General features: G+C 36.5%; 1 protein-coding gene across 11 annotated transcripts in view; it reads right to left on the reverse strand.

Annotated features, from left to right (window-relative positions):
* DLG2 (discs large MAGUK scaffold protein 2) overlaps positions 1–26,954 on the reverse strand; it is a 1,864,788-nt gene that overhangs the window by 424,821 nt on the left and 1,413,013 nt on the right. For all 11 annotated transcript variants that reach the window (XM_087433531.1, XM_087433533.1, XM_087433536.1 and 8 more), the window contains 2 exons: positions 23,628–23,772; positions 20,979–21,117 (listed from right to left, as the gene is read on the reverse strand). In XM_087433531.1, the coding sequence (XP_087289657.1) occupies positions 20,979–21,117; positions 23,628–23,772 (284 nt within the window). The remainder of the gene's footprint in view (positions 1–20,978; positions 21,118–23,627; positions 23,773–26,954) is intronic.

Genomic DNA, 26,954 nt, shown 5'->3' on the forward strand with positions numbered 1-26,954 from the left:
ATAAATAGTATGTGCAAAGTTCAAGAGGAATCTAAAAACATGCCCCATTTAGGAAGTTTGTTAAAGGCTTGAGTAGGAACCAGACTTGAAAAGGTAGGTGGGTCTTGAGTACAATTCTAATATCCACAGGTGACGGGAAGTCACGAAGGTTAGTGCTCTTCCCACTGAATGCAATGAAGGAGTTCAGTCATTTGGGCTGTTCGTTTGCATATTCATTCATTCATTTCATAAATATTTACTAAAGGCCTACTCTGCACCAGGCCCGGAGAGAGGTACTAGATATATAGCAGTCAATAAGATAAAATGTTCCCTCTGCTCAGTGAGCAAACATTTTATTTGCAAGGAAATTTGATTGCAAGGAACAGAGACTTATTCGAGCTACTTCAGGCAACAGGACGTAGATGCATGGGACCTGAGAAAAAGCTGAACCATCAGAGATCAGGAAGAGTGAGATTGAATGAGCTGGATCTTTGCTCTAGAGCTTTCCCATCAAGGTAACAGCTTTTCTGTTTGTGTTACTTCTTTCTCCTCTCTCTGCCCACCACTTTCTTTAACTGCTAATTTATAAAAGAGATACTCTTGACCTTATAGTTTCTACTTGCTCTTAGTTTCTGCTTCCTAATAATGTCAACTTACAAACAACTCACAATGGGCCGTCTGGCCTCCTTTACAGCATTACCCATTAGCTTCACCTTTCACTGATAGTTGCATATTTGGCCTGCTTTTCAATTAAAAATTCCTAAGAGAGAATTTGATAGACCTATTTCACTTTTTTGAGTAAACCATGTTATTGGTCACTGGCTAGCCTCTGGATTGGCATCCTCATGGTCAAGTATACACTCTATCCATTCAAGTCTGGCTGGGGGATGAGCCACATGATCCTTTTGGGTTTGCCTTTTCAACAGGGCTGTAGGCAGCATACCACTGTCTGAGGTGAGCTGGGCATTCCACTGGTATTCTTAGGTTTGGTCCATGGAGTAACTACCCACATCTCTATATTCTCACCCAGTACTGTACGAAGATGGTATAGAGAAAGAAATCAAGGTCATTCCTTTTAAAGCAAAATTTGGAAAAACAAAAGAGAAGAGTTTGAATGATAGAAGGAAAAATATGGGGAACATCACAAAGCTCCCCCTAAAAGAAGGCCCAAATCTTAATATCCCCCCAGTGTTTCTTTCTGCTTATCATGGTATTAAAATATAATATTACAGAATAAAAACTCTTCCTCTACAATAGTCATTTTCTTTCCTCAGAGGCTCCAAGATTATTTATATCTGTAATGTTTAGACTAAAGGTTCCGAAATCCGATAAGATCTTGAGTTTTAAAATTCACACCCACCTGAGAATTTCTGAATATGTTTAGCCAAATCATATCTTCTAAAATAGAAAGCAAAATATTAATTCAACTATATACTAGTTGAATTCATATATTCATGTACATATACATACACTATACATTCAGCTATGCCAATTTTACATTATCAATACAGACTCTATAGGGGAGAAAACCCCTTATGCCTTTAACTGAAGGAAACCTCAGCTTGAGTATAACAGCAGCTCCCTAGAAGGAAAAAAAATGGTCAAATATAATTCTCTACTTATCAACAGGAAGGATGAGGTGGCTTTTACCAAATCCCTTAAATAGATTTCTTTCTCATACCTTTGCAACGGTATATTTTTCTTTATTTTATGCAGCTGTCACCATTTACTGTTCTAGGCCTGTTATTGCAAGCGGGTTATAAAGATTACGTGGTGGCCGGGAAGAAAGGATAAGACATCCATAAGAACAAGACTTTGCTGAAGCACTGCCTTGCTCTCTTTGGAGAGGACTACTTACTAAGAAGAATTTCTACTAGGATTTCAGACCAAGACATAGACTCAGGTCACAAATTTCCACGTGTTGATGGTTCACATCTATCTAAAATTTACATATATTGGTCCTTTCTTCCAAGCCCATAGGTTAGGAAGTTCCTGTGAATGTATGTATAACTTGTTCCTGGTTTCTAGCAGGGTCTCATTCCTCTTTTTGCTATATAGCCTCCTGAAACACACACTTGATTGCAGATTTTTCTCTCTTCTAAACTCCCATACAGTATATTCTTCATGATTAGCCACTTGGTTTCGTACTCTGATATATTTTTAATAATGATAATAATAGTAATAATAATTTACATATGTCTCGGTAACTTACTATGAGGCAGGCCCTATGCTACATATGCTTTATATATCATATATCATGTGATCCTCCTATGAATCTTCAGAAATATGTACTACTATTATCTGCATGGCTTAGCACTACCTTGCCTCGTCTCACATGGCTGACTTGTTAGTGGTTGGGCTGCCCTTTGAACCCAGGCAAGTTGTCTGGCTACAAAGCCTGAGTGTGTAACCATTATGTTTTATTTTTTTTTAACTCTTTTTCTAGCATCTACTTTCCCTCAATTTCCCTCTAATTATTTTTCTTGGTCATCTTGGCAATTATAGTTCCTATTTTTCTAAAGGCAGAATAGAACAAAAAGAGCAAGCTGTGAGTCTGACAATCTAGATTCAAGTTCTGGCCGCATCACTTATAAACCGTGTGATCTTGGGCAATTTGTTTACCTCTATGTCTCAGTTTCTTCCCTCATGATCAAGAGGAGTGCCTACCTCTTAGTGCCTTACGAGTCTTAGATGAAATGATGCTTGCATAGAACTTAGCACAGTGCCTAGCAGGCGCTGAGTAAATGTTGGGACTATCACAAGTATTTAGACAGGAAATCAGGCACTTGGCCATCTAGCTTGTATGTCCGTATCTTGTCATTTTTGTGGATGTGAATTCATTCTTAAAAGATGATTTTCCCTTATGATGACACAACCATGTTTCTGCCCATGCCCAGGGTTGCCGGATTTAGCAAATAAAAACGTATACAGAATGCTCAGTTAAATTTGAATTTTGGGAAAACAATGAATAATTTCTAATATAAACATGCTAATATTGCATGGGACATATTTATACTAAAAACTGTTCATTGTTTATCATTGTTTAAATTCAGTGTTGAAATTGAAATTTAACTGGGCATCATTACTTTATCTGGCAACCATCTGGCCCCTTTGCCATGCAAGCTCCCCTATGTTGCTGGTACTCTGCCTTCCAGCATATACATTCACACTGTAGTATAATTTACTTGTTTACTCTGACTCTCCTTTTGATTTGCTGCATTCTTTTAAGTCAGCAAGTGTGCTTAATTTATTTTTGTTTTCCTAGAGCACAACACTATATTTTTGTTTTATCTATGCCCAAACTCATAGTATACCCAAATCTGTACATAAGGATGCAGATATACAATCTTCAAATGAAAATTTGATATTATATACACAATTATGCTATTGCTTTTATCTTTAAATTTTACAGTGTATATTAGACATCCTTCCAAGTCAGTGCACATAGCATTACCTACCTTTTGTCTAATAACTGCAAAGGCCCTCTTTATACACTAGTGGTGGTATAAGCTGATGAACCTATGACCCAGAAATCACACATCCAGGAATCTGTCCTACAAAACTGAGTACAATAGGTGTACATAGAATGTCATTGTCACAAAGTTTATTAAAGCAAAACACTGGAAAAAACAGATATATTCATCACTATTGGACAGACATATAGGCATTAGAAACATTGCTGTGGAAGCAGATTTGATGACATGGAAAGATATTCACAACACATTTTTAAGTGAAGAAAGCAGATTAAAATAGGATATATAGAGTTTAATCCAGTTTTTGTAAATAAAAAATATAAAGTATGATTCCAATTTTATGTAATAGATAATGAGAAAAAGAGTTTGGAAGCATATGCTAGGGAATTTGCTGAATATCATTTCTGGGAAATATGTCTACATAAAATTTTCATTTTCTCTCAATATTGCATGTTTTCTAAATGACTTTTAAATGACATTAAAAATTATTCATCATATAAGCTGAGAGATAAAAAGCCATAAATCTGCATGGGTAGTATGATGCCAATTTTGTAAAAAGCATATGTGTATGTCTATATGTCTATATGGAAAAGTCACTGAAACGTTAACAGTGCTTTCTCTGAGTGCTGGAATTATAGGTGATTTTGATTTCCTTAATCATATTTTCCTGTATTTTTAAATTATTTTTTTTAAATATTTTTTCTACTGCAGAAGACTGTTACAGATTTGCATTGGGTTTTGTTCAATTCAGCCCCAAAGATCTCATATTCTCAAACAACTCAGAAATAGAAAATATAAATTTTCCCACCTTAGGGCTAATTTTTCATTAATAATGAGCAACTTTTATTTCTATGTGATGCACAGGTACTAACAAGTATTATAAGAGTGGTAAAGCGGCATTATGAATAATTGCTTATGACTAAAAGGATGGCTTCACTGGCATTACCATATTTGCTATTTAAATTTGTCAGAATCTCAAGTGTCTTCAGTTATGCAAATACCTTCAGTTATTAAGAAGATTCCAGGTAAAGTTTAGTCTACTTTAGGGAAATTACGTGCTAGGTAAAATCCTTTTATAGAAATGATGACAATTAAAATACATTTATAGCAATTGTAGTCTTTTTTACCAAAGCACCTACTCATTCATTTAACATGTATTTACTGCACTTAGAAAACATACGGGGACCTATGAACATGGTAGAAAGAGAAAGAACTTTCAGGCTACAAGATCTAGGTTTGAGTACCGTTCTGCGACTTAGCTGTGTAACTCTGAGGAAGTTACCTACGTTGTCTGAATCTTGGCTGCCTTATCTAGAATATGGCTTAATATGACCTGCTTTATAGGACTGCTATGAGATTAAATGAGATACAATGTGCCAAGCCTTAACAAATCGCTTCCATATGATAGGCACTCAGTAAATAACTATTTTTATGTACCAGATACTAACCTAGGTAATGTGGAAGATAAAAATCTGATCCAGACATAGATTCTTCCTTCATGCATCACTTTGTCTTGGAGAAAGGATGCGAATATGTGCGTGCATGCACACTTGTGTGTGTGTGTGTGTGTGTGTTTAATAAAATCAAGCTAAAAATGGTTAAATGTGATGGGAGGAAAAGACAGACTGTCTTGGGGATTGAAATGAAGAGGAAATGATATCCAGCAGGGAGAATTAGGGAGAATTTTAGGAGGATGGATCATTGGAGCTGGGTCATGAAAAATGGATAGGATTTGGACATGTGAAAATGAAGATGGAAATGGCCAAGGAAAGCATATACTTTGTCGAGGGTGCTGCAAGAGTAGGCAGAGAGGCTGGCAAAGCCAGCTAGTTATCTGGTTAACTTGGTTGGAGCATGGGGGCATGAAGGGGAGAAGTAGAAGATACGTCTGAAAATATGGCAATGCACAACATATGAAACCATTTATAGCAGAGTTTACATTCTCATAGACAAACTCTCTCAGATCTTGGGGACGTTAAGTGGATTATGTATATTTGAGGGCTTAGAGATATTTCATCTCCTAGATTGTAACACATTTTAGTGAAACACAGACCAAGTTTGAGTCCCAACTCTACTACCTGTTAGCTGTGAAAATTTAGAGAAGTTACTTAATCTTTCTGATTTTCGGTCCTATACAATTGTGATAGATAGCATATGACAGAACTACTCTGAAAATTAATAGACAGAAAGTTTCCAGATGATTTATCTGAATGCTTGGCATTGGCAGAACTCAGCTAATATTAATTGTACTCCTCACAGTCATCAGATTACTCACCATTTCTCAAACTTCCTCTCCCTCCCTGCCAAACACATTTTTGAGATAATCATACCTATGGCCCCCCTGTTCATGTTCTGAATAATTTTAAATAAGAGATCTCTCCTTGTATGCTGTTGGCCCAAGTATTTCCAGCAGGTTGAATGAAAGCACAAATTATGCAAAGGGCTGAGATGATTGGCATTGAAGTCCATCTGGGGAGAGACTCCTGGCCTCTCAAGGATCCAGAAAAGACCGCTTTTTTGGAGAACCCAACTAGACCAGCACATTCATGGAAATCAGAACTGCTGTTAAGTGAACTACTGGAATGCAGATACAACAATAATGAAACCAGATAGAGGAGATTTTTCTTTGTCTTTTTAAGACTATCAATAGAGCTAAACCTTCCATTTACTATATCTAACCAGTCTGGAATAGATTCAGCAGATGGAAGAAATTTTAGAACGGCACATTCTGATCACAGCTAAGATGGATACCAGGCAGCAAAACTGCATGAGCGTCACAATAAAAACAGACACAGTGAAAAGTAACAGTTGAAACATCAAAGAGCCAGTGGACTCCATAGGTTTGTGTCAAGAATCTTGTGGTCAGTTCAGGATACCTCAGTGTCCAGCAGTGTGGAATGCAGAATACAGAGTTTAGAGTAAAGTCATTCTATAATCTTCTCTTTTGTCTCCATATGAAATATTCTGTAAAGTCTACATGACTTTCCTGGGCTCTGGAATTGGATTTCTTGGATGGTGAGGTAGGGCAGGGAAGTAGTTGAATCTAAGATTATTGCAATAACAGAGGATCCTCAAATTTCTCAGTCACTATTTGGTCACATACATCATCACCTTTAAGCTTCACAGCAACACACTTTCACAGTGTACATTACCTAAAGTTTTCGGATAAGGAAACTGAGGCTGAGAGAAGATCAGGTGGCACTGATGAGGGAGTGTTCACATTGTGATTTGAATGCAGGCCTCTGACTCCAGTGTTTACTATGCAATACTTCACTGAAGGATACTAAGTGGGGAAACGTAAAGGAAAATAAGAATTGCCAACAGTATATGTAGTAATTGTGTGCGTTGTTGAATCTCTGTGTTTGCAGAGGCATCTAGATCACTGGGTTCCCATGAGGAGCATCTAGTTAGACACAACAGATCCAAGGCAGGTAGGTGGCAGCCTAATATGGGTGTGGAAGTTGGATTAGAATTCTCAACCCACTTCCTCACAGCCTTTATTTTTCTGCTTTGGCATCTGTGATAGGTCCATGAGATGAGCAACAGCTATTCCTGATTCTGATAGGCATTTAGCCACAAGGATATTGTCTGTTCTGCTGTAAAGTGGTAGCTCTGTACTTAAGGAACCTAGAAGTATCTAAGATTCCTTTATAAAAACAGCTGTTTCAACATGAAAAGGGGGGTTAGGAACTAGAGTGTTTCTGAATTAGACTAACATAAGCTGCTTTTTCTGAGCAATGTAAATAATAAAAGAGGGGGTAGGATAATTGATTGAAATATTAACTTGTGTTTTGAACTTGCTATGTTTTTTCCTCCACAAGTTTGAAGCAGATAATCAGACTTTTGTATTCCCATGCCTCACTGGAGATTGTGATACAGGAGGGGATGCAGAATTTTCCCAAAGAAACTCGCTTCCAGGTTTTTGTTCTTCACAAGTCTGAGATCCTAAAGAATTAATGTTCAGGGATGACTTTAAGATGAGAAGCAGGCAAGATAGAGGCCTATTATCAGATGTAATTTGATTTAAAGGAAATAAAGTAATGTGCCATTTTTTAAAAAACTTTGTGTTTGTAGAATAAAATGCATACCTGCCACAGGTATGGTGTACTTAAATAGCTAGTACTTTTAATTACAAAATCTAAACACCACTGAACAAATTCGGTGTTTGGCAACTCTTGCTCAGGAGCAATGCCCTTCCTTTGTACATTACCACTAGTACTGTCAGTGGTTAGGGTCATCTACTGTTTTTGTGAAAATTTACCCTATGGGAGAAATGCCTGTCTATGTTTTCTTCTAATGTGCTCCATTTTGCTTCTACTTCTGGTGATGATACAATTTTTCTGAAGTCAACCACATAACGAATTTAAGCCAGTGGTTCCCAAACCTGCCTGTGCATCAGAATCACCTGTGAGGGGTTTTGTTCTGTTTCTAATACTAATGTCCCAGTTCTATCCCCGGACACTCAGATTCAGCAGATCTGTGGTGGGGCTCAGGACACCATGTTTATAAAGGTTTCACAGGTGACTAATGAGCTGTCAGAGTTTCCAACTACAATTTTAGATAGTAGAACTGTTCTTTTTGAGAAAGGTATGAATTAGTCACATTTTTGAATTGCATTATCTCTTTCAGTTCTATAGATAACAAGTATTGCCCTAAAACTTTTTTTTTTTTTTTAAAGATTTTATTTATTTTATTTTTTCCCCCCAAAGCCCCAGTGGATAGTTGTATGTCGTAGCTGCACATCCTTCTAGTTGCTGTATGTGGGACTCGGCCCCAGGATGAACGGAGAAGCGGTGCCTCGGTGCGCGCCCGGGATCCGAACCCGGGCCGCCAGCATCGGAGCGCGCGCACTTAACCACCAAGCCACGGGGCCGGCCCCTGCCCTAAAACTTTTTGACTTGGCAGTATTTAGCTGATAAATGTTAATATCTGTAAAGTGTAATTATTAAGTTCTTTTTTCAAGGGCAGGTAAGAAATTTACCTTTCATTATTTCACCAGTCAGATATAATTTTTATAAGCAGAATTTAGCCAAATATTTCTCTGTAAGCTACAGAAGAGAGTGGTTCTGGGGAAGATCCTACTTTGCTTTAGCCAGGTAGGCCACATTCTCACTATGAGTTCCACACTAATTTGCAACTCCTATATAGCTCCCTTTAGTTCTTATGAATTTAAATTCAGCATAACCTTATTAGAGCTACACTTAATATTATATGGATTTGGATATAGACTATATGTGGAACTGTCCAACCATACATGGTCTAATGTAATAATATACAGTGAAGCCATGGAATTAATGCTACCCCAGGAACTGGGATGTACCATTAGAGATGTTGCTATGTATATACTTGATTTCTGTGCTCAAATCATGAAGGTACACAAACGTAAACACTGTATTTATTTAAAAAATTTTACAATGCCTGCATGGTAAATCTGAGTATTTGGGGAAGGTATATATTTGTGTTTACTTAACATTCTAGAATTCTTACTTTTAGAGTTTTTAGATTAAAATCAGTCCCTGTAACACTTAGACTTTTCTTTTTATATAACTTTTATAGTTTGTCCTGACTTTTCTTTTTATATAACTTTTATAGTTTGTCCTGGTTTTGAATAGATTCTTCTTAATTAGGATCAATATATACTTTTAAAAGACATTGAAATATAAAGGAAACATCACTAAATCAACATAAAAATCTCAAAACCTACTCTTTAAGGCAACTGTAAATACAGTATAAATCTATGTTTTATTGGCTAGTTGGAAGCCATTTCCCCTTCATTAACATCCTAATCTCATTCCACCATCCCTAACCAGCACTGCTAATCAATCACATCTGTAGCCGGTCCTATAATCACCATGGTGCTCTGAATCAGAAGTCAAGGCTAATAATAATAATAATAATAATAATAACGATAATAATGATAGTAATAATGGTTAACCTGAATGCAGCTTGTTTTGTGCCAGGCTCTGTTCAAAGTGTTTTACATAGATTACTTCATCTAATCCTGATATTAACCCACGGTATAGTCATAGATGGGAAAACAGGCACAGAGAGTTTATATAACTCATCCAAGGTCAAACAGCTAGCAAGCGGTGAACCCAGAGTTATTCTGTCTCTAAAATCTGTGCTCCTAACCAAGATGCTACCCTGCTTCTGGATTCTGGGTTCTGGATTTACCACTTACTTTCAACCTGTTGTGGGGGAAATCATGGAATCTCTATCATTTCAGATTCTCAATCTCTTAAACAGGTATAACAACATCTCTCTGCCCATTTTGTACAATGTTATAAGAACTAAATGAGAAAAAGAAAAATATCTGTGCAGTACTAGACAGATATAAGGGTTTACTAATACTACTATAAATTCAGAGCCAGGCCTCACATAATCGGCTTTGAAATCTCTGGCTATCACATTTATTTCAGCTATTTCATTTCGCCTTCATCCTTTGTCTCAAGATGGTAAATGAGACTTTAGAAAAAGATTAGGGGGAAAAAATAAAGCAAAATATTGGACCACAATGGATTAGTTGACAGCATGTCCATTAGGACGCAGTCTACGTGAGAAAGAACTCACATCATTCCACTTCAAGGTCAATCGAATTTAAAAACATCTAGGATAGGCACATGTACTCGCAGGGACTGCTAAGTTGTTTTGGTAAAGACTTAAAATGTTCATTAAGGCAACCATATGGGGTCTGGTGTTATAGCCAAAATGATAGGCATTAAGGACTGAACCCCTGCCTGGAACTGCACCAACTGGGAGGTCTTACTTCTTCCCGAGGAAAGCTGAGTGCCTCCCCTGAATAGGTTGTAAATGTTGCTGAGAGGGGACAATGATATAAAACTTTAGTTCTACCTTTATGGACAAAAGAAAAAACAAAGACTAACATGAAGCACAGATAAAATTCTAGAAATCTTAAAGCTAATAATGTCACCCATGCAGCACAGCAAAAAGAGCCCGACTTTGGAGTAAGTTTGAATCCAGATCCTGTTATAGACTAGATGCATTACCTTTAATAGTGTGGTCAAAGATATAGATTTTGGATCCCAGCTTTGCTAATTACTAGATCCCCACTGTGTAATCAGCATCTCACTAGATTGCCTTATACTCACCGCACATTTAACATTTCCAAAAATAAACTCTTGATGTTTATCCCCAATCTTCCATAGTCTTCCCCTTCTTAGTAATAACAGCTCCACTATGCTGTTGCTTAGGCCACAAACTCTGTTTCAGCCCCCACATAGTTTAAAGATATTACTCTATTGTCTTCTGGCTTGCATTAGGTTTCACAAGAATTCTATTTTTATTATGTTCTGCTCTTCATAATATCTTTGGGCTTGGTTGAGACTCCCAGACCAATATGACTACAATTTTCATCAAATGTTAAAAAATTTTGACTATCTGATATGCCAAAGTCTGTGTTTTCTGGTGCCACAAGTTACTAGAATTTTTTTTTTTAAGTCTTTTTACCCTCTGTGTTTCATTTGGATAGGTCCTATTGCTATGCCTTAAAGTTCACAATCCTTTCTTCTGTAGCATCTATTGTGATACTAATTTTCACTTCAGACACTATTTTTTCATCACTCAATGTTTAATATAGGTTTACTTCATATCTTCCATTTCTCTTCATTCACATCTCTTTCCCTACTTTTTTGAGAGATTGACCATATTTATAATAGCTTTTTAACCTTCTTGCCTGCCAATTCTGTCATGTCTATCACTTCTGGGTCTGTGTCTGTTGGTTTATTTTTCTCTTGATCATGGATCATATTTTCCTATGGAAGACAGGTTGGGGACAAACATCAAGAGTTGGTTTCTGGAAATGTTAAGTGTGCGATGTCTATAAGGCAACCAAGTGAGGTGATGATTAGGCAGTGGGGATTTAGGCATTTATCTTAAAGAAATATATAATCAAGAGATGGGGTCAGAAAGATTGTACAAGCATAACCTGTAATAAGAAAATCCTAGAAACAACCTATATGTCCAAAAATAGGAAAGTAGTTAAGTAAATTATGGTTCTTCTATATTATAAAGCTACTAAAAATATGTTTTTGAAAACTATTTAAGGACATGAAAAATGCTCAAGATAAAATGCTAAATTAAAAAAAGACACACCATTGTACATAGTAGGGTCCAAATTTTATAAACAAATACACAGACATAGAAAAAAACCTCAAAGGAAATATATCAAATATTAATAATGATTATCCTTTTATGGTGATACAGTAACTTTAATTAATTTTTCTTTATTTTTGTTATTTTACAACTTTTCCACAAAAACATAGTATTTTTACAATTAGGGAAATTAATAAGATAGAACTTATCGGAAAGAAACAAAGAGGGGTATAAGACAACAAAGGGGAAAGAAATAGATATAGAGATACAGATTGAAAAGCATGTCTGGGAAAATATATGAAGGCAGTATTTTTAAAATTTTTTCTTACTCAGATACAGGTTGCTTAATTATCCAGATTAATTAAATTCCCTAGAAGCAAAAAGTGAATGAAGCAAGCCAAAACTTATGAAATGTATGTCTAAAATATATAAGAATATGTTTTTGGAATGCTATAATTATATCCCACAATTTTCTTATTTTTTTTTACGATAATCATTAATATTAATATGGTAACCTCACCCACAGCAGCTAATGATACAGGAGATGGCAGGAGGTCACTTGGGGATTTGCTGTCATGGATAATTTTCAAAGTATATACCCACGTGTGGACAATTAGGAATCAGCTGCCTTCTGTCTACTATTGCTTTATTGACATATAGATGTGAAAACAAACTCCTAGAGGAAGAGGCCATGTCTACTTGTCTTGAGTAATAATATATACTCTGTTTCAATATCATACAGATAAGAGCCAGAAATAACCTGCACATTATGTTGGTGATAGTAGTTAACTTGCAATGCAAGGGGATGGGATCATTTAATGGTTGATTACTTCTACAGTGGTCCTTCCAAAATTCTCCTCCACTGCCATCATTTATCCTTTTTTGCCTCAACCAGCCAAGGATGAACTCATCCTATTAAAATGTAATGCAGCCTTGATTAAATAACTATCTACATGGTATTTGAATTTTACATCTATAACAACAATAGTTATAAATGTGCAATAACCATCTTCCATAAAATTATAGGGCCTAGTGTTGTCTGTTCATGTCTGGCTAATTTATTACATACATAAGAAATGATAAATATCTATAAAAGATAGTCTTAAAATCCCCATTACTGTTTCATTTTTCCTAACATTAAATTCATTTCCCTAACAGCAAACAGCAGCTTAACATGTTTTCCAATACATATTTGGGTATCTTCCTTTAATTAAGATTTGTCAACTTCCCCATTAGCATACCCACTCTCTCTGTTTCTAACAGGATAGCTCTAGCAATCATGCCTCACAGTTTACGTAAGTAAACCTAAACGGTTATGTGGAACCACCATCAATAAAGAGAAAACGTCCCTTGAGGCTTACACTTAATGGTTTATCCTCCATCTGTCTCACTAGTTTTGTCCCACTCTTCCCTTCCCATTACTACACTTTGCTTCAAAAGAGACATTATAGTACCAGGATCCACATCGGAGAAATCAGGCATGCAGCATACAGCAAAACATATAACTCAGAGACATTGCTGATGAATCTTTGATTTGGTTAAGTTCTTTAATGTACTTTATAAAGGATGTGAGGAGTCTGATGCCTTGTTTTTGCAGAATTCATTTTAAAGGAAAAGCTACATGGTATTAGTCATTGAGAGCTGCAATGAATAAAATAGGGCAAAATCAAGAAATTATCTAGAGGATAATTGTATTTAGCCACAGAGGCCAGATTGATAAACTGGTTTTTATCATATTTGGTTCCATTGAATCCTATATTAGATTTTCAATGCAGCTGGTACTAGATATTCATTGTAGTTATACAAATAAAGATCCTTAATAAAGCAGTAAGACTATATGACTTTTCTGTAATAAAACATTCTAATGTGCTCCACAAGATAAATAAGTTGAAAAACATGTATATGTAGATTTTGTTTGAGCAGCTCCATAACATTGTTGGCTACATTTCCATTCCATGGGGATGTTTATGAAAACATGATTTTATTTGTGGAGTAGTTCATCTTAAATCTTTGTTTTAAATAGTATTAATAACAGCTAACATTTGTTGAGTGCTTACTTTTTTTCAACTACTTTACGTGTGTTAATTCAGTTTATCGTCACAATAAGCTTATGAGGTGGAAAGCTTATTATTCTCCTTCTTTTATAAATGAGTAAACTGAGGCAAAGGGTGGTTACATAACTTACCCAAGGTCACATAGCTAGGAAGCGGTCAAGGTGGGACCCTGGGCAAGGTGGCTCCAGAGCCCACACACCTAATCACAGCTATACAGATCGTAATTCTAAAGCAGGGTCAATTGTCTGTATAGGGCATACCCAGTTCTTTTCTACTATACTTGGTTAAAGGAATGTGAAAAAATATTTCTTTCCTATGTCAAAAGAAGGAACTTTCAGTTCATCCAGGAATGGTTTCAAGTTTAAATATAAGTTAAAAGGAAGAGAGGTTAGAACACGCCCAGCCTTGACTCTGATGGAAAGTGTTGTCTGATTCTTTGAGAGCCTGTCCCTAATGAAAACCATAAATCTTGAGACATTATTAAGGGGCTATTTCTATAGCACAGAATTAATAACTGACAAGTTTGTGTAATTTAGCTTGCTGCTTCTCAAACCAGGGTACTCATATGTACCTTGGAGTTTGTGGTATTTGCCAGGGACTGAGTATCCCCAGAAATCCTTTCTGTTGTGTCACTTTCACTTTAAGATTTTGGATAAAAATAATTTAATTTGTAATCAAAATATGTTTACATTAAAGCAATTAAGGATATTCCCAAGATTTTATGACACAATGCAAGATTTTGCATGTTTTGTGCTTGTACAGAAAGCTTCATGCTCTACCTCAGATCCTGAGAAGAAAAATTTCATCTTTCATGGCCTAAGAGCATGTGGTTAGACAGATTTGATAAACAGTGATTTTAGCCTCTAACCCGTTCTGATCTAAACATCAAGGGAAAAAAATCAGTACCAGTGCAAACACTTATGCTGTTCCTGAAAGATCACTCTATGGGTGACGAAAAATGGTCAGTAGTAAATCAGCCTGCTTGAGACACACCTGCTCCTCCTGTGAAACTTGGCTGTAGCATCTAGCTCTGAAGTATAGCTTAGATTCCTTCACAACTCTTCTCCCCCACCTACCCCCATCTCAGCTGCCATAATCTCTCCCCTCATTTCTTAAATAGTCCCTCTACTTCTCCACATAGCAGTCAGAGGGGTTTTTTTTAAACACATAAATCAGATTATTTCATGCTTCTGGTTAGTACTCTTTAATGGATTCTCAGTGCACTTAAAATTAAAGCTACACTTCATCATTACCTACAAAGTCCTACATCATCTGACTCCTGACTCGCTCTCCAACCTAATTTTCTACCATGCCCCTATTAGCTCATCTCTTTCCAGCCAAGCTGGACGTCCTTACGTTCCTGGAACACACTAAACATTCCTGCCTCAGTGACTTCAGCCTTGCTATTCACTATTCCTGGAATGTTCTTTCCCTGATCTTCATAGTACCACTTTTTTCTTTTTATTCAGGTCTCAGCTTATAAGCTGTCTCCTCAGAGAGGCATTCCCTGGTTATTCTACCTAATATTGTGCTCTTCCCCAATCACTGTCTATCATATTATCCTATTTTATTTTCTTTATAGCACTTATCACTGTCTAAACTTAACTCATTTATCATATATCTCCTATTCAATACACTAGAATGTATTCTAGAAACCTTGCCTAGTTTGTTCACCATTGTAATTTTGTTGCTAACAACCGTGCTTGACACGTGGTAGAAGCTAAATATTCACCAAATGATTAAATGAATGAACAAATGAAAGAAACAGAAAAGATAACTGGAATGCATTTTAGATATTATATCCAGTAAGCTAGTGTTCTATAATTTGGGGAGAATAGAGTGAAGGTAGACTCTAGGCTGATGGGTAAATAACTATATAATAAATAAGGGTGTCAAACTGATGAATATCAGAGTCACGATTTGGAGTAGTCTTTGAAAGTTTCTGGAGACAAGAAATCTTTCTTGAGACTTCATTTGGCTTATGTTTTTTGAGCAACCAAATTATGTGAGGGAACATTCTGTAGAGCCAATCAGAAAGATAGCTGAGTATACTAAGCTAAGGGTCAGGTGAACTTGGTTTCTGGGAAATACATCACTCACAGCTATAATTTAGGTCCCTGGCTTTCATAATACATTTATCACATTGATAACTTGGGAAATTAAGTCCCCACATCTTGAAAGAGCAGTTTTACTTTGCATCTCCAAGTTTTTTGGTTTCACATTAGTACCAATGATTTGTTTGTGTATCCTGAGAATATTTAGTCAGATGGTTAGAGTGTGTAGTTGACACCTCTTCTGGGTGACCAGGGAAGACTTGGCTCAGTAGAGGCAGAATCCATAGTTGTAGGTAATATACAAAGTGGGCACCGCTCACGGGTGATCATTGATTCACAAGTAATTGTAGCTTTTCGTAATCATTACATTTTTACTCCATACAAAAACCAAAAATAGTGAGCGTCAGCTAGTGAAATAGAAAGGGCACTGGACTAGGTGCTGAAGACATGGATTCTAAATCTGATTCTACTATGTACAAGTTATGGGACTCAGGGATAGCCAACAGACCATGCTGGGCCTGTGTTCCTTACCCATCAAATGGAGGGAGATTAGACTATATATTCATTTATGGCCCTTCCAACTCTAATTGTCAATAATTCCTTGAGCCAAAAAACCATCTCAGTGGCATTGTGATAGCTTTGTTTCCAAAAAATTGAAGACCAGAGTATCTACATCACAATGAATATTGATTTATAGGAGACTCAGTAGGCTTTCTACTAAGAGCATTTTATCCAAGACCTTTTTGTTTATGTTCTTTCTCTAAATCAGTGGAAAAACAAAATTTCCCTGTTTTCTCAGATATACATTTCCTTAAATAGTAAAAAAGACGTTTAAAAAAATGACAAAGTCATTACAGCATTCTTCTGATCAAAAGTCCTTAAAAAGTTCTTACTGTATTTCCCCAACAAAAGTGAATATGAATCAGGAAAACAGAGAAATATTTCTTACAACAGATAGAGGAAGATATAATGAGCATATGGAATAAAAGGCTGCCAATTTGATATGATTCCATAGGTTGTTGGTAGGTTCCCATTCCACAGAAATGTTTCCCCATCAGCCCAAGTCCCATCACTAGAAATTCATTCCCTTATGTACTATTCTAGGAAAATACAAAGTAGGCCTCAAATATAAACTACTATAACACCTTAGGATAATAATAAATTTATATAGTCCTCTAAACATGACAACTTTCATACATATTATCACATTCGAATTTCATAATTCCATGAGAAAATTAGAAGACCCTTTATCCCAAATTCATAGATGAGAAAATCAAGACTCACGGAGATTAAATGGCTTGTTCAGGGTCATCTAGGCGGTAAGTGGTAGAACCAGGATTAGAACCCAGTCTCCTGATACTTAGAGCCCAGTCCTTTTTCTCCAACATTTCTCCATGGAAAGAGACTGCATGAGATGGGGGGTGTGAGTGGAGGGATGAGGCCTTGGGAGACAGACAAGACCTGAATTCAAATTTTGATTGTGATATTTACTTGCTGTATGATATTAGGCAATTACTTAAACTCTTTGGGCATTTTTGTTATCTTTAAAAATCAAGAATAAGAATATCATATAAATAATATAATGGTAATAATACATATTAAAGCATTTAGTGTTAACGGTGCATAGTAGTGACCTTTTTGTTTTTACTACTATATATATTTTTAATCATACAACTAGGTGGCATATGAGAGAAAGGATAGGAATGTAAAGATAATTTAAAGGTAGGTACTATCTTCCTTTATGAGTCTTCCATTTCACACTGTAATAGTTGTTTTCATTTTATTCTATTTCACATTTCTCCTTGAGTATGCACGTACTATCCCCTACCATGAATGCCCTTCCTGATCTCTTGACTCTCCTACCAATACCTACACATTTTTTCAAGCTGAAATTCAAGACTTATCTCCTCTTTAAAACTTTCTTCAACACTATAGGCTTTTCCTACAGCATTTGTGTAAAACTCAGATTCATTTTTAAATATTTACTAGGTGCCTCCTGTGATGCTAAAGAACTCTGCTAGGGTGACATGAGAGCGCTTCATAGAACTCATCTAATTTTGTTTGTTTCTATTAGTAGTTCCCACATCTTGGGATTTTATAGATCTTTTACATTTAAAAAATGAGACCTGAGATAAAGTTGTCAACTTTTCATTTTCTGGTAAGAATATAGTAAAATAAGTAACTACCATTTATTACCAGAAAAGAAATGACATTTTGATACCAAGATATACAATCTCAGGATTAAAAACAATAATAAATTAGGCTTTGTGGAAAACTTCACGGAGGGGTTATGCATAATCAGGGAATAGGCATTGGGGCTTTCACCAGTTTATCTATTTTTTGTCCCAATTTGATAGTTCTTACAGATGTTGTTTCTTATACAATTTTGCATTCCTAGTGCAGTGCCCACTGTCTAGTAGGTTGTACTCAATAAATATTTACAAATGAGGTAATAAATTTGCCTCTGAGAAAATACCTCTGAGTCACAGTAATGCCTGCAGCACAGAGTACCTATGAGAGGACACAGCAATGGTGAGAGAGGGGGAAGGGTGTGTGTGTGTGTGTGTGTGTGTGTGTATGTGTGTTTATGTGTGTTTGTAAACTGATATAATTTACTTCGCAAGTTTGGCAGGTACCAGCCATTCAGAACATTCTTCACAGAGTTACTAGTGAGATTGTCAAGGGAGGAGGTGAAACAAGAAGTTCAATACTGAAACATAATGCTGTAGGAAGAAGTGGACTCTCTTCCTAGTACACCATCTGTAAAAACATTCCACGTGACACCTTAGGTGGATGAAGAATCATAATAAAAGTATAGCTACTGTAAATAGATAACATTCATTTAATATTCATTATTTGTCAGGCACTGTTATAAGTTCTTTGTATGTATTATCTCATTTAATCATTACAATAACTTGTTGAGGTATATTTGATTACTACTTCCATTGTACAGATGAAGAAACTGAGGCTTGCAGTGGTTAAATGATTTGCCCAGGGTCACACAGTTAGCCAGTGGTAGAAGTAGTTCTCAATCTTGAGCTAGTCATCTTTACAGCTTACCAAATCTCAATTGGGTCCCTTTCTAGCCACGTGTTTCTACGATGAGCACAGTCTTATACAACTTGGCTTTCATTTTAAAAATAAGGAGAAAATTAAAATGTTTCCTCCTAGCAGGATTTTAAAGCTGGTAGGGCACCCAGGTTTTCTATTTAAAAGCTATGTGACCATAAGCAAGTTCCTTAATGTCTTTGAACTTCACTACTTCCATAAAATGGCAATAAAAGCCCTTCTTTCTGTGTTTTTGGAAGGATTAAATGGATAGCATATGTAAAACAGCTAGAAAAGGACCTGGATTATGAAGGGGGTTTAATAAACTTTAATGTACTATGGGGCCTGGAAAGATAAAATGACATTTTCAAATTAAAATCATATCAAATATTAGCGATAGGATGAGAGCAAATAGATCACTGCTCTGGCGAATAAAGGGGCCTGTATTTACCCAAGTCTTTAGAGAGCCATGAATATTATCTTTGCTGCAGCCCTCATTTTAATTAAGAGCATAGCAATGAGATGTTTCAGCAGAGAAAGAAGTTTATATTTGATTTACAGCACAGATGCACATTTGCAGCATCTAAACATTTCATTCCTTGGCTAAAGATGTAACAAGCTACTTCAGCAAACCTGAAATTGTAAAATAAATGGAAAATGCTTAATCATTTAAAAAAGAAATAGCAAAGAAATGAAAACACCAAAGCATGCATGGGTCCCAGTGAGGAAAGTCAAGCAGCAGGAAGTCGCCTCACCTTTTTTAAAGGCTGACAAATGGCTTCATTAGAAAGGCAGAATATGAAGCCAAAAGGGTCTATTTCTATCACTTTTACACACAAACATTTTCAGAAATAAAAGCATACATATCTATACATAATCTCATTTTGGGTAAAAGTTTTTCCTACGGGGAAAAGCAAGTTGCAGAGCAATGTGTAAAATATGAACTCACTTTGTAAAAATAACATCAAGCCCCACCTACATCTGAGTATGCATTTGTACATGTTTGTATGAACATGGAGAAGGTATGAAAGGTTCAAGCCAGGCCGTCACATTGGGAACCTCAAGACAGATTGCTCTGGAAGGAGTTTGGGGGAGATTTTTGTTTCTTGAACATCTTTGCATTACTTCACCAAATGCAATGAGCATCTATCACTTTGGAACAAAATCATTTAAAGATAAAAAAGAAAAAAATGTACATTTCTTATTATTCGTCTGCCTATTCATTCATTTATTTGTCATCCAGTATTTATTTATTTATTTATTTATTTATTTTATTTTGTGTGTGTGTGAGGAAGATTGGCCCTGAGCTAACGTCTGTTGCCAATCTTTCCTGTTTTTGCTGAGGAAGATTGGCCCTGAGCTAACATCCATGCCCATCCTCTCTATTTTGTATGTGGGATGCTGCCACAGCATGGCTTGATGAACGGTGTGTAGGTCTGGGCCCGGGATCTGAACCTGTGAACCTCAGGCCACTGAAGTGGAGTGCGTGAACTTAACCACTACACCACCAGGCCGGCCCCTATGTGTCATACAGTATTTATTGAATCCTTACCAGTGACCATTAAATAAACTAAGTTGCTCTTTAAACTGTCAGATCTGACTTTTTTCAGAGGTAGGCTAGCTAAATTTGGTTTTACTTTGTGGATTATCAATATGGTTCTGTGCCTGTCCTGTTCCTTTCTGGGATTAATGGGGTATACAAAATTCAAACCATTTGGAGTTAATTTCATCCCTTTCCTTTCTGCTTGTGGTTATTGCACTAGATGGAAGGTTGATTGATTCCCCAATTCTATTGAATTGTGGGTAGCAATTTGTGGCAAGAACATGAAATTCAGAGTCAAAAGACAAGAGTTCCAGTTATGACTCTTCCACTAATCAGATGTGTAATATTGGTATACTACTGCCTTCTTTTTGAACCTCAACACCATCTTCTTTTTTCAAGTAGTAATACCCATATTACAGTATGGCTGTAAAGCTCAAATGGGATTTGATTTTGAAAGTTTTCATAATTTGCAAAGTGATGGATAAGTGTATATTACTATTTATCCACAAAGAATTTGTGATTTTGCTTTCTAACAGAGGACAATGATACACGTTTACAAATATTTGCAGATTTCCACTGGAGGCAAGAGTGTAATAAGTTTGAGTGGTGCTCAGAAGCTTTAGTTAGCCCCAAAAGCAATGGCTGACACGTTAGGCAAATGCAATTTCTTCCAGGTAATGATCACAAACTCAGTTAATCAACAAGCATATCTGACCTGGTGTAATCATCTTCAACAAGCATGTGCTTTGGAATTGGTGAGTACCTTCCTGGAGAGATGGGCGGCAGGGAGGTTTTGTATTCTAAAGTGCCATTGTTGCCAGAGAGTAGATGGTTTTCCAGCGGTGGAGAATAAGCTAAGGGGTGAAAAAAAGAAAAGAAAAGAAACCTGTTATGTGGGTGATTCAATGTGTCATGCTATAGTTTTGTAAAAATAGAAAGGCTTTGCTACATGCCAAAGATTTTCTTGTCCTCCAAGAGGGGGAAGTTGCTGTTTGTTTGCATTTAATATGTACAAGCACACAGTGACCTTAGGGTTGGAAAGATGTAATAACAGTTATATCTGTAAGCCCAGTTAGTATAATTAGGTGAAGAGAAGAATTGGAGGAGAGACCCAGCACATACTTTCAGAATGATGATTAATTTTCTATTGAAACAAAAATGTTAGCTTTCTAATTGCAGAGCTCACAGTCTTTTTACACAACTAATATCCAATCATCGAAAACAGAAGGCTCCTAGGAGCAGGTTCTTGTATAAGACTTTAATCCCAAAATATGCTGTACTCCCATCCCAGAAAGGCTAAAAACTCTGGCCTTTCTTTTCTATTCCTCCACCCTAATTCATCTCCTTTTTGGGTGAATGAAAACCCCTCCTATCTAGGGGTCCTGTCCCTCTCTCTCCTCAAATCCATTTTATACACTGAGAAATCCAACTCTGATCATACTGTTCTCTTGCTTACATGCTCTCCATAGCCACTATTGTACTAAATATAAACTCTCTCTTTCACCGTTCTTACAAGATTGATCCGTTTCAATATCCCCCTTACACATATCCTATGGTCCTTGAACAAAGCACGTTCTTCCCAACATCCATAACTTTGTCCCACTGTACGTACTACCTACAATTTCTGTCTCCTACCCCCTCTCTGATATTGAAATCTCAACCATTCTTCAAGATAAAATTCAAATGCCACCCTCTGTGTAAAGATTTTCAGATCTTCCAAAGACAGGTGATATCCTCTTCCTTTGAGCGCTCAAAGGACATTTATTTTCACCTCTTTCGTGGCATATACATCCCTCTTATTTCGCCAAATACTGCTGCTATTTGTATATCTGAATTAGCTTCCTTACTCTGAAGGCTATGATTGTATCTCCTTTGTATCCCACACATTACCTTACAAGATGTCTTGCACATATTGAAGCTACTCAGTACATATTTCTTGAATTGAACAGAAAGTTTTGTGTTCTCCCTTTTCTCTCTTTGACATTGACCTTCATGAAATGGCTCATAGAGTCTCAAGGCTGATTTTTACAATTTCACCCAGTTTGAAAAACTTTGAAAGTTAAAAGTCTTTCTTATCCTAAGGTAAGGCTGATCTCAGCTTACTGCCTGGTTGAGAAAAGACATATTTTGGGGCAAGTCATTTTAGAATCATCATTAAGAAAGCAATAGTTAATGTAATGGGCAGGTAACAAAACTATTCAACCTTTAAATTTCTCTCAAGAGAAACATCTACATCTAAGAGAGGTTAAATGACTTGCTTAAGACCATAGTACTAATTACTGGCAGGTCCTGAAGACATTCTGAGTTCCCAATCTCACAACCAGTTTCTCAAAATTTCAGAATGAGCAAGCTTACTGACGTCAATAAAACGGTCTCTTAAGCTCACATCAAAAAAATGAATTGTCTCTAAACCTAGTCCCCAAAAACAGAACCTTAGATAAGGTTCTTGTTGACCTATTAAGAAGAGGAGAGGGGCCAGCCAGGTGGCGCAGCGGTTAAGTGTGCACACTCTGTTGCGGCAGCCCGGGGTTTAGATTCTGGGCACACACCAATGCACCGCTTGTCCAGCCGTGCTGTGGTGGCGTCCCATATAAAGTGGAGGAAGAAGGGCACAGATGTTAGCCCAGGGCTAGTCTTCCTCAGCAAAAGAGGAGGATTGGCCACAGATGTTAGCTCAGGGCTAATCTTCCTCACAAAAAAAAAAAAAAGGAGGAGAAAATACATGGCTTATCTAGCAGTGGACTTTGTAAGGACCCAGCACAGCATTTCATAGTAAGTTGCTGCCTTACAAGCCCCCACCCCCAACTCACTCTACTGCCATAGTGACTGACAATTTTCGCAGGCTTCCCTACCAATATAACAAATTCAGGGAATGGTAAGAGCTATGATGATGGTGATTGAGGATCATAATTTCACCATTCAAGTTCAAGATCTTCTCCCCCAGGAAGAACCATAGGGCAATCTCTGGTCTATTTTGCCAGCCTCTCTTTTCCACTCTACTAATACAGATTTGAACTAGGAAGAGAGAATATCATGGCATGACAGCTATCATGCTTTAGGGGCTTGAGAAATAGCCTTTAAAGATGTGTTCCTCCTATGTTATTATAACTACATTGTCCACAACATATATCATTAAGCCTTTCCATAATTGTGGACTTGTCAACTCATCAGGGTGTCTCACCTTCAAAACACTAGGTAAGGCTCTGTAAGGCAACCAGAGAGTGAAGCACAGGATCCCTCTGCAGTATTTCCACAGGCTAAACAAGAGTAAAGGTACAAGCAGAGAACTTTGCCAAGTTTTGTAGAACCCCAGTTTTGCAAACCCGGCATGGTGTTCAAAGATGACACCGAGTGTGGTACTTACAATGAGTAATATCAGGTGGACCATAAGGATCAGTCATATAAATGGTGGTGGGTTTGCCAACTTTTAGATAAACTACATCTGAAGTGTTCTTCAATATTGCTACCGCCTCTTCATGTGTTACTTCTTCTAAACTGTAATTGTTTACCTGAAAGGGGAAAAAATTAAATATTAGAGCCAAATCTATGCAGGTGAAGAGAAATATTCAGGCAAGAAGATACATAGAATTATGACTTTATTTAAAGATTAAATTGCAATGATTATAGTCCAGTATCTATATCATACTTCGATAGAACAGATGGATTAATGGTAGCAGCCAAGCAGATAAGGTACACTTGTTGATGTTAAAAAACAAGGCTGCTTCTGCCTTTTTCTATGAGGAGCAATACATTGTAATGGAAATAAGAATACTATTTGTAGAAAAAGGAGAAGAGGCATCAAATATCTTTCTTATTATGCTATAGTTTTTGTGATTACAAAAGTAATACATATTCATTGAAGAAAACGAAAAAAATAACAGAAGAAAATAGAAATCATGCTAAATCTCTCTATTCGGATATATTTCTTCAAACAATTGTGACCATATTATATACATTGCTTTGGAACGTGCTTTTCAAATCTAGAGTGACCATTTATCCATATCATGAATGTTCTTCAACAACATGACTTTTGTTTTTTTAAAGAGCATTGTGCTGCGTGGATATAACATAATGATTTAACTAATCTCTTACTAAAGCGTGTTTAGTTTGCTTCTAATTTTTTTCTACTACAAATAATGTTGCATAGACCTTTTTCTATAGTTGTGCACAACTTTGATGATTTCTTCACGATAAATCATACAAGTGGAATTGCTGGACCAAACTATATGAATATTATAAGGCTTCTGATACCTACTCCCAAAGTGCCCTCTGGAAACATGAACCAGTTTAGTTTTATGCCACAACTATATGAGAGCCTCCATTTTCCTACAGCTTCAACAAACTTGGCTATTCTCACTTTAAAAATTGTTCCCATCAAAATGTCATTTAATATAAGTCTATTTTCTAAGGAAAGAGTACTAATGTTGGAACACAGGTCTTTGCAGGTGAGCAAGTTCAAGGGTACCTATTGCTATTGGCTTAACAGCAACTCCTCTTTCTTTACTGGACAGCAAAGCGTGTGACACAGCTGCATTTCTCACTTCACGGCAGTGGCTTTACAGTGGATCTCTGCAGCACTTCTCTTAAATGGTTTTAAAATATTCAGGAAGTACTTTAAATACATAAGTTATCCTTATTTGGCTGCTATTTTTCAATGGAGTGATTCTTTAGTTAGTTTCTGCTGAAATGATGTAGAATTAAAATAAATGTGTCAAGAGCTTTACATTGGATCCCTACTCTGTACTATCCAATTAACACTTAGTCATATAATACCTTGCGGTATTGCTTTTTTTTTTTTTCTTTTTTGGCCTCATGTTGTTATACTAATTCCATGTGCCAGTGAATCCTTGGTGGTGTAGCCCCAGTTAGGGACCCTGAAACTGGGGGGAATTGAACCTTTGACCCTGACTGACATGTATGAATGCCGACCATGAGCTTTCCATTAAGCTGTAAGCCTCTCTACTGGTTCCTACAGTTCCCTGCTACACAAGTGGCATTCTCTTCAATCCTTTTGTATTTCCAGTGTCTAGCCCTTGTTCATTCATTGATGAAATGTTCATTGCACACCTATTATAAGTCACTCTTCTACATATTAGAGATATAGTGATAAACAATAAGAATGATAATCATAATTATGGCAGAGACTCATACAGCCTGTATTGCGTGTCAGGCACTATTCTAAATTATTTTACATATATTAACACAATCAAACCTCACAATAGCCTATAAGGTAGCTATTATAATTATCTTTATTTTATAGATGAGAAAAGCATATCTCCAAGAAGTTAAGAAACTGGCCCAAAGTCATTGATCTAATAGTGGTAGAGGCAGAATTAAAAGCCAGGCAGTTTGGCTCCAGAGACCATGCTCTTAACTATTCAACTATATGGCTTCTTCCAGATAGATAAGGTCCTGGCTCCTCTGTAACTTATATTCTAATAAGACAGAGTTTTTTATGGAATGAATGGATAGAAGAATAGACCCATGTAGACAGTGAGAATGTAGAGGGACTACAAGTGTGGAAAACACTGTTGATGATGGTAGCCCTTAGTAATAGACACAGAAAAAAACAAAACAATAGTAAAAATAATAAGAGCTAACATTTATTTAACACTTACACGCCATATATTTTGGGAGTACTATGTATATGTTTTTATTTATTTATTTATTTATTTATTTTTGTTTATTGCGGTAACATTGGTTTATAGCATTGTATAAATTTCAGGTGTACATCATTATACTTCTATTTCTGCCTGGATTACATCATGTTCTCATGTTCACCACCCAAATACTAATTACAATCTACCACCACACACGTGTGCATAATTATCCCTTTTGCCCTCCTCCCCGCCCCCTTCCCCTCTGGTAACCACCAATCCAATCTCTGTCTCTATATGTTCCTTTGTTGTTGTTGTTATCTACTACTTAATGAGTGAGATCATACGGTATTTGACCTTCTCCCTCTGACTTATTTCACCTTGCATAATACCCTCAACATCCATCCATGTTGTCACAAATGGCTGGATTTCATCGTTTCTTATGGCTGAGTAGTACCCATCAAGGGACAAATGGATAAAGAAGATGTGGCATATATACACAATGGAATACTACTATGTATATATTTTAACATAAATCATGTAACTGATCTTGGTTATAGCTCCATGAGGCAGACATTAATAATTAGGCCCATTTCACGGATGAGAAAAACTGACTTTGAAGAGGTTAACTTGCCACAAAGGGTCACACAGCCTCCAAGTGGCAAAGCCATCAGCTGAATCACAGTCCTCCTGAAAAGATGAAAATGAGACTACCCTTGAGCGTTGGCTCACTGAAACCTAAGGCTGACATCATGTATTCTTTCTCCCTTTAGAAGAACAGAGTCTCCTTCCAAGTTTACATATAGAAGTAACAAAAATTCCAAAGCATTATAAAAGCCTGAGTAATCTTTATACTTCTCTCTTAATCCAGTGGTGGATCATCCAAATACATTGACATAGTCAAAAAGTAAATAAGTAAAATGGAAAGTAGCTTGATATATATGTCTCTTTAAAATCTTCTTATATATTTGATTAATCACTTATTTTAGGGCAGTACCACTTGTACCTAGATAATGAATATTTACAAATGATGCCCACATACAATGGTTTAAAATATGTATGGAAGTGGGTGTTTTCTCTCAAGAAACAATTGC

Source organism: Ceratotherium simum, chromosome 7, assembly GCF_057802395.1.
Source record: "Ceratotherium simum simum isolate JZ-2026a chromosome 7, ASM5780239v1, whole genome shotgun sequence".
NCBI lineage: Eukaryota > Metazoa > Chordata > Mammalia > Perissodactyla > Rhinocerotidae > Ceratotherium > Ceratotherium simum.